The following is a 9944-nucleotide window of genomic DNA, read 5'->3' on the forward strand; positions in this document are numbered from 1 at the left end:
GTACAGTATACTCACCATTGCGTATTATAATAAAGAACAACGTTTTCAATTACCTTGCCTAGCAATCTTTGCCATAATGACATAACTGCTACAAAAACGACCGCATTTCATTCTAGCACAATATATTTCACTCCATTTATTTCATAACCGCTGTACTTGCTGGATATAACCGTGCAGTGTGCTTGACAGTGTGCATACTGTACACAAAGGTTTGCATGTAAACAAATGGTTGCTAAGGTATTAAATACTTCAAAATGCAAGAAAATACTTGCTAATTCCGAAATTCTTCACCCGGAAGGTAGTGTATAGTTTGTACATTGCTTCCAATTTTACACCTTTATTACGCTAATACAGCTTTTATTAAAAACGCAGCCATTTAACTTTCATTCTGAAACTCAGGATTTGAAGTGTCGTTGTTTCATTAAATAGGCCTTAGCAACGGCCTCTATGGCGTTCGCTAATTCATTAAATAGCATTTCATATTATAGAGTATGGTCGATTGTTCAACTCATCCAAATTTAATGAATATTGGTGTAACGATGTTATAGATATCAGCATTGTTATATAACACCGATCTAATGTTTCAAATTTATTCCCACCCACCCCCTGTTACAAACACCTCATTTTCTTCGTTAAGTCATTATCATCATCATTATTGAACAACTGTAAGTCGAAGAGTGCTTTTCATTATATTTGTACGGAAAACCAGTTGTTTCGGTAAAAAATGCCCGGGTGGGGTACTCAGAAAAGTTTTATACGGGGAGGCTCCGCCTCAAGTTCTAACCCCTTACCTTTTATATACCATTTTTGACAGAAATTGTACCCCTTTTGTATACCTTTAACTGAAAAAAGGTACCCCTTTCATATACCTAAGAGACATGGCGTGGACTTAAAATAGGATGTTTTCTTGTCACTTTTGTGTAGCGCTTAACCCTATCCAGACCGGGGGGGGGGGCGGAAAGTGCCCGCGCCGACTTTGAACGCTTATAACTTTTTTAATATTCAACCAAACGCTGCCAAACTTTGAGACTTTATCTAAAATTTATCTGGGAATAATTTGGTAGGGTAGGTTGTTGTGTCAGGAACTTGACGTCACCATGGCAACGGCATTTTGACAGGCATGTTTTCCCAAATTTGTAATTTTCCTGTTTCTATTAATGAAAAATAACTTTAAACAGGACAACTCGGATTAATATTAATCCGCGGATTATAATAATAATAGATTATAATAGGATTATTATAATCCAGTAATAGATTATTATAATCCAGTAATAGATTATTATAATCCAGTAATATATTATTATAATCCAGTAATAGATTAAGGCACGGCAAAAAATTGGAAGGATTAGATTATTATTAATATTATAATCCGGATTAATATTAATCTCTATTATAATCCCGATAAAATTCCTAGAATGTTCGGATAACAGATACTGTATGTCTATTTGACTATCTGACAGATATGTATATGACAAACACACTGCAGACTTACAACACAGGACTGACAGAACATAAGTCACTAATCACATCCGTCAATTGTAAATAAAGGTGACGGGCCTACACGACTCCTACGTTTGTGACATTTGTACCTTTGCCGTTCTGTGTTAAGTTCGGTCTTTCGACCTTATTCGCTTCTGACTTCTTTCTGAGGGTACTGTTTTTATTTGGAGGCATTATGTATTGAATAGAGCCGTAAGATTGTGGCCAAGGAAGTGTCTAGAGGTCATTAGTCCGCGCTGCGTGGCTTCCGTTTGCAGAGTTGAATGACACCTCTAAATCTGTACTATGCCACATGTTGTGCTAGTTCAGTTTGTTTTGGCTCAATTCTATTTGCAAGATATGCTTTAGGCTCTCAAAATGTTCGCCCTGGAAGGACAAGATATGAATGTTCCGTGAAAATGTAAACTACTTGCATTTTATTGACGCCGGGCCCGGCATTTTAATCAATACTGTTGCAAGATGTATCGTCTTATCACGGATTATCTTGGTCCGGCGTTGCCAGAGACTGTTTCAGCTCTACTATGAAAAAGCTGAAAGTTGGTTTCAGAGAGACACTCTGTGTTGTAAAGGCAATGCTTCTTGCATTATTTTGATCGAGCGCTCTGTCTTTTTAGCTCGATGTTTAGGATTTGTTACCTCCCTTGTTGTTGTGTTGCGTTGGCACCACATGATTCAAATATAGATTTGAAATCTTTCACGCGCAAGTCTGTTGACTATTTTGCGTTTTGTATATGCCAGTATATGGTTCAGTTCGAAAGCTTTAGACTAGGATTGAGTTGTTGAGATTTATTATTAAGATTAATATTAATCCGATTAATATTAATCTTACATAAGATTAATATTAATCCTAATGGATTAAGGCACGGCTCAAACCTCAGTAATAGATTATAATAATCTATTACCGGATTATAATAATCTATTACTGGATTATAATAATCTATTACTAGATTATAATAATCATTAGGATTAATATTAATCCGATTAATATTAATCCGAGTTGTCCTGTTTAAAGCAATTATTTTCATCTGTTTACGGGTTTTAAGCACATTTTTATTGGTTTTGAGTATTTTCCAGTAATTTTGGGCGGTTTTCTGACGTTTTGAAAAAATTCGAAATCCAAGATGGCGGATCCAAGATGGCGGCTGTTTTGACATTATGATGTCATTGTCACGTGATGTGACGTCATCATCCCACGTGACATATAGCAAAAGATAGATTTTGGGACATACTATATATCCTGTAAGTTTCATTGTGATTGCTTAAATATTCTGGAAGTTACGGAGGGGGGGCGGAATCCGCCCCCCCCGGTCTGAAAAGACCAAAAAAAGCCCGGTCTGAATAGGGTTAATAAATTAAAATAATACAGCCATGAATTGCGTTTGTTCGAAATATTTTAATTAAAGGCCCTTTTAAATAGCCAAATGACAGATTTCCATACCCTTTCATATACTTAAACTCGTGAAATCCCTACCCTTTTATATACCTGAAGCCTGAAAAAGGTACCCCTTCCGGGCGGAGCCTCCCCGTATAGGCCATTATAGGGAGTACCCCCCCCCGGGAAAAAATGAAATTGACGGTCCTCAACACTTTCTAGTGGTCCTTCGCACTAGAAAATTTTCGGAAAAAATGGAGTACCTTCCGAAGTATTACGAAATAAACCAGAAAAAATCCTGGCCAAATTCCCCGCTAGCTAGAATCCTGAAAAAAATTATAAAGAGAGAGCAGAAGGCGTAATGACATCCTCGTACCCAGGGTCTTCGTTCCCTTTGACCCGCGGTCAAGCCTGCGCAGAAGGGACGAAGACTCGAGGTACGAGAATGCGTAATGATATAGCAGGGAAGCCCTGGTAACGAGTAACGAGTATGTCAAGAATTTAGTGTAATTTACATGACGTACTAACCGAGGAATGTTTTTCAGAAAGCCGACGTTTTGCTTCATGAAGCACTGAAAAACACTGATTTCTTCGCGCTTGGCTTCTTTGTTGAATTATTGTGTCCTTTGGCGTTAAAACTAAGAAGTGTTCAAGCTATGGCAGGGGGATCTGGGCTGGATATGGACCCGAGCAATTACGGGAACGATGTGAGTATACACACGCTGATCCACGTGCCGTGCATGCGAATCAATCGTATAAAGTCCGCTAAACTTTGTATTAACTATCATATTCATCCCGAGTTACCAGTGAAGAATAGTTAATTGACTTAAAAGACAAATTTTAATTTGCAACTTAAATGGCAAATTGGTAACTTATCTGGGAATTTACAGATTGGGGGCTAATCATCTTGGGGGCTAAACATCCGGATACCGAATCAACAATCAGCCACATGCATGCTGATTCTCTGGGGTTCAATATAATGTACACCAGATTTGCTGTTTATGTTGAAAAAATTACGTTGCATACCCACTGATATCATCATATATTAATAGCTTCAATTTATTCACGAGTTTTAAAAGACACTTCACACTTGTATCACATTGGGCATGAGAAGTTATAAATCTCGTGAATGCCATGAAAGCTCAATACTTAAGCTTAATGTTTATAACACGTTTTTATTGGCACTGCAAAAGGTTTACGTCGCAAGGAAAGCAGTGTTGACATTCCTAGGTACTTATTTGTACTCAAGCAACGTTGGCTAACCCGGAAGATCTCCGTGTTGTTAGCTTTGACTTATACATGCACTCCTCCTTGGCGCTGATTATTTTCAGTCACACAGGACAAGAAATGATAATGTATACCTTTCATATTTCTCAGAACCCACTGTAACCCGTGGTTTTACAGGAGAACACAAGAACCGTGAACACTTTAATTATACTTTGAAAAAGGAAGTGGGGGAAAAAGTTGACAAATTATTCTGCAAAATTTACATATGAATTAAGATATGGTAAAGTGTTCACAGTTTTCTGGTTCGCACTGTAAAAGGTTGCTGGCCTGTCAATTGTCAATCCATTTCACCAAGCTGAAGGGAAGGGAAGGGGTGGCATGCTAGCAGAACCTCTCATGGAGTTGCATTTTTGTCACCTGTATAAATTTTTCAACGTACCTCCAAATCCAAAGCATGAACCAATTCTTTTATAACATAATGGCTACAGAGCTGGTTAAAAACAGCAAATTTGTTGAGCTTTGAAACACAAGAAATACTGCAATCTGTCTTCCCTAAAACCACAAAAATGTAATAGTTAACTCAACTACACAAAACAAAAGGATTGATGTGAAATGTTTAATTGAAGACACTTGTAAATGTACACAAAGAGTGACTGAATGTAGAAGAAAAAAGCAGCAAATAATTTAAGCTTAATAGGAATTAGATAGGGCTTGCATGCGCTATGTTATGATATGGGTTATCTGGCCCAAAGCTGACTTGACCTTACATATGTATGGCTATGTTGTGGTTTAAATTTTTCTTTGGTTTAAATTTTTTTAAAGCCAGTTTGATTTTTATTTTCCATTGTTTCATATTGATCATCATAATCTGAAACAAAGGGAAATAAAAAATTATAAAACTGGTTTGAAAAATTCTAAACCAAAGATAAATTTAAACCACAACAGCTACGTTCTAAATTGAAATACATTGTATCATGATCATTTTGTATGTGTATTAGCTCTTTTCAATATAAGCTTTGGTCGGATAATTTTGAATTTTTTTTTTGTAGCCTCAAATGGAACTTGTTTGGGCCATGAAGGCGCATCATCAAGCTGAAACCTACCTCAAGGTTAGTCCTTATTTAAGGAGGTGACATTATTGCCCCCGCAGGGTTTTAACCCAGAGGCCAAAACCCAAGGAGGCATCCTTGACGTCCACATGTATAGTATCCGTATCATACAGAAAACAATCTTGATTTGCCCAAAGTGGGCAAGGTAGTATCGGGAGTTGTGCATAAAAAAATCTGCATCTTTTTGCCACGATGGTTGCCAGATTGCTGGTGACTGGTCACCAGGTCTGCCCCATTTTGTGAGCTTCAGGCTTGCCCCAGGCCCAGTCAATAAATATTTAACAATGTACGGAATATCGCCTGATACTTAGCCGAGTTGGCTAAAATCAGATGATATTCTGCAAGATTGAGCAGGATAATTGTTTTATTATTCAACAAATTGTCAATGAAACACATTTTGCAGATAGAAAAACTTTAATTATGCAGCGCTTTACAAGTTTTCGGACAAATCTTCGCAACCTACTTACATTTTTTGTTAATTATTTCAGCTTATTTCAGCAATAGATGCCTCAAGACTTCATCTGACAAAGTAAGTACCGGCAATGTGCTAAGTGTTGCTGTATTTAATTAAATGACGTAAAAAGAACTTGAGACAATAAATTTTCGGCATGCATTTAACATCTCCTTGTTATTTACATGATTATTGTATTACAGTCACTGGGACACCCCGCATGGGAGCAACGGACATCCGGAAGGGACAGACCGAACGGACCCGCAACGGACACAACGACGCCCCGAGCGTGTCCGCAACGAGAGGCTGTACATGTAAATGTTGTACATGTTTGTAATCTTGCAAATGGTTTTCCAAGTGTGATTGCTTTTAATAAAAGAGTAAAATTATGTATGACTGCACAGTGCCTGTAACATTCCAGAAAGGCCTCTATAATAAGTTATTGTTTCTTTGATTTTTTTGTAATGTTAAATATACTTTGTCCCAAAATTAGTTTGTATTCTCTTATTTCAGGTATGATGATGACATTTACAGACAATTTAAACGCTATTTCAAAATGTTAAAGGTAAATTAAGTTTAATATATAATTTACAGTCTCTTTCAGTTGTCTGTGTATAGCGGTCCTTTTTCAACATCCAATTTTTTAATGGTCAGGCTCGCATTTTGTGATGAGGATATTTAACAATTATTCCATGGGCGTGCGTTGGATATGAGATGGTAGATAGCCAACAAGGCGTGAGCGCCGAGTTGGCTATAACGATCTCATATCCAACAAGCGCAAGTGGAATAATTGTTTTATTAAAAACGCCCAAAGAATTGCAATATTTGAGCTCCCCAGCTGTTTTCGTTGACACATATACCAATCAAACAAAACTCAGGAATCACAATATAGCATTGCTAGTTTTAAATAATTTGTGATATAGGTGAGGAATATCAAAACGTTATTCTGTAAATGATAAATGAACTGTTGTGAATGTTTTGCATGTTAACACTTTGTGAAGACGTACAAAATAATATCGAAGAGAAAGCACACAGTCAGAGCCCTCTTTTGAACACACAGAGCCATCATGATGTTACCAAATAAATATTCTGGATAAAAATAAGTCCTCTCGTACAATATAGAGCAGTTTTCACTTGAGTGTCGAAAGTAATTTGCTTTTTTTTTGTTTTTGCTTTCTCTACTCTTTTTGTTTGGTATAAAATTTTCGCCCCTTTTTCCCCCCCAAAAAAGAAAAAAAAAAAAACCAATCGTGACTCCTCCCCCCCTTTCTCCCTTTTCCTTTTTTTTTTTTTTTTTTTTTTTTTTTTTTTTTTTTTTTTTTTATTTTTTTTTTTTTTTTTTTTTTCAAAAAAAAACTAAACACCCCTCCATCCATTTTTTCACTAACTAATGTCTTCACAGAACATTGCACTTCAAATAGAAATAGATGGTAATAAGTTAGCAAGCACATGGAGAGCTGAGTGCAGATCAAAATGTTAAATATTATGAAAGTGGCCTTCTTACAATATCCCTCATCAGAGTCCCAAAGTTCTTTCTTGTCAGCTCATTTCAAATGTGTTTTTAATGTCGCTTTTAACCAGTTATAGATGTAAGCCCACCCAAAACCCCTTGTGATGTTGTATAAGCCCAAGGCTAAAAAGCAGCATTTTACAGTATATGAAGACAACACCAGAAAATGATGGCAGGACTAATCATCATTGATGTGTGAAGTGCCCGAGCCCAACACGGAAGGGACAGGGCCGGCCCACCGCGAAGGGGGGCGCCGAGAGACGAGGGAGAGGCCGGCGAGAGCAGAGACGGGGACCCGACCCGCAGAGCGGCCCACACGAGCAACGGCGGGGTTTTATGCATGATTTCACACATTTGTTGTCTAAATTATGACTGTTAGGTGGATGTGATAAAACCTGAGGACTTCAAATCTGAAGAAGCCAAAGTGGTAGGTATGCTTAGGACAACATGATGATATTTCACTGTAGCTGAACAATTTGTACATGTAAAGTATGGTAAAGTCTGCACTATAGCCAAAGTGGCCCTTGCCACAATAGGAGCGTATCCTGATTTCTATAGATTTCAACAACACAAAAAGCCTGGTCAGTCCTCAAACTCGTAAAACTTGATCCAGATACCAGCACGCTAACCACTAGGCCACCGCGCTACACTGCAGCCTTATGCTTCACTAACAGGAGCGAAGAGAATGAGTGAGTGAGTGTGACCACTAACAGCTTAACATGCATATTAGTACAGTTTTCAATTGAGTGTCGTAAAACCAAAACCAAGGTAATCACTCTGGCCAATCGCAAAGGACACAGACAATCCAGTGAACCAATGAAAACTTGAAGCAAATACACATTCCAGCATGAAGCGTGGGAAAATGTGCGTGAGCAAACAACAATTGGTTTTAGTTTTACTTCTGATTGGCTGAGAAAGAGGCGTGAGTTTTTTGAGCCAATCATTAAGCGTAGTAATGCAAAATCAAAGCAAATGTGAGGTACTTTTGAAACTCAAGTGAAAACCGCTCTATGATACATGTAAAAATTAATGTGTTTACTTTGGTTTGTTAAACATGTACAACTTGTAGTCATTCATCTTCTTAGTATTAGTATGACCTTGATGAGGGATTTCATAACAGTTACCATTGTATTAAGAGTGTGAAAGGCAACTTGATTAATATATCATAAGTGCATAAATATTGATATGCAGTTGCATTCCTTGTCTATACAGAAATGGAGGCCATTTTGTAACATGTATGAAGGAAAGATAGAAGATTTTAATTTTGGGACTCTTTTGAGGTAAGATGTTCTGAGTTTTCTGTCAAATATTAAACACCCTTTGTGAATAAGGTCATGGTTTTCTGAGGTTTTCTTAATTAATAAAGAAATAGTTGGAACAATTCAGTATTTCAGTATTTTCAGATGGCTCCTGGCCTTATGAATGTTTGTTAAGGACTTGACAGTGTTCCGCTAGAAATGAAACTTGTTTGGTTAACTTTTGTGTCATGCCCTGCAATAAATATGGTATTAAACATGCAGTGTTCATTGAATACTGTTATTATTCTCTTCAGAATTGACTGCAGTAAGGGTTATGATGAGGAAAACACCATCTTAGGTAAGACAAGATTCTTATTCTCTTTTGCAGCCATTATTTCTATCGTATAGGTGCTGTCTGTGTCTAGCCCCTTAAACTTGATTCACTTGTTTGTTTACAGTTACAAGAATCCAATTCTATGCAGTAGAGATTGCACGCAACCGGCGGGGATTTAACAAGCATTTCTTGGAGAAGTCCGCTAGTACCGAGGAATCCCATGAAAGATAGCATATAGTGAGACGTTTGAGTGCGAGTAATATAGATGTCCCAACTTAGCATCCTTAGGGTTAAAATAGGAGAAACTCTAAAACCCTCATGGTACGAGAACCAATCAAAGACCAGAAGGCGTACCTCTGTGGGCATAATGTAAAATTAACTGGTTAATTTCCAGGTAGAATAATGTCTGAACATTGTAGATTTATACTACAGACATTTTAAGTGTCAGTTCTTTATCAACACATATGATATCGTGGGTTGAGTGACTGTTTTCTGATAAGGGATCAAGGACTTAAAAATAGCATTGCTAGGGACCTAGTTCCATATGTGCTATGTTTTATTTTATTAAAGGGAAATCTAACATTTTGTTTGTCCTGTTACATGTATGTGACACTGGGGTACTAGAAAACTAACTGTTGCCTACTGTCTTACTGTTCGAGGCATGGTGGCCTAATCGTTAGTGCAGTGCATTCTGTTCTTGGACAGGACGCTTTGCTTTCTCCGTGCCTCTCTTCACCCAGATGTACAACTGGGTACCCCCAAATTTAATACTGGGGATAGCCCTATGATGGACTAGCATCTGATCCAGGGGGGAGTAGAAATACTCATGGTCACTTAATGCTATGGAAACTGGGATAAGCTCCGACCTGACGGGCCACCAATCCTAAACACAGACTTCACCTACCTTTATCTGCCATGTTACTTACCATGAATGTTATGCATGACTCTATGGAAACATTTCTTTGCATTTCATTCATTCACTGTACTATATGTTTAATTTCCGTGTGTTGTCAGGGGACTGTGATTCCGTACCTTTTCATAAAACGTTCAAATTGGTGAGTGTTAAGATTGAAAAACCTCATCATCACAAAAAAGCTCTTTGGTGTAAAATCTAAATTATGGTAATGAGAAATATTTTAAAGTTATTGAATGTTAGAATCATAACATTCAAATGAATGGTATGAGATTTAAAGGAGGGGGGAG

General features: G+C 37.5%; 1 protein-coding gene across 1 annotated transcript; it reads left to right on the forward strand.

Annotated features, from left to right (window-relative positions):
* The first annotated feature begins 3361 nt into the window (after positions 1–3361).
* LOC144643262 (protein PBDC1-like) lies at positions 3362–9323 on the forward strand. Its single transcript, XM_078502464.1, has 8 exons — positions 3362–3579; positions 5149–5208; positions 5697–5737; positions 6173–6224; positions 7549–7596; positions 8382–8449; positions 8722–8765; positions 8866–9323. Exons 1-8 carry the CDS (start codon positions 3529–3531, stop codon positions 8970–8972), a joined length of 471 nt encoding a protein of 156 aa, XP_078358590.1. The 5' UTR covers positions 3362–3528; the 3' UTR covers positions 8973–9323.
* Positions 9324–9944: the final 621 nt, after the last annotated feature.

The sequence above is a fragment of the Oculina patagonica genome, chromosome 2 (genome assembly GCF_052425735.1).
Source record: "Oculina patagonica isolate OP01 chromosome 2, crgOcupat, whole genome shotgun sequence".
In the NCBI taxonomy this organism is placed as follows: domain Eukaryota; kingdom Metazoa; phylum Cnidaria; class Anthozoa; order Scleractinia; family Oculinidae; genus Oculina; species Oculina patagonica.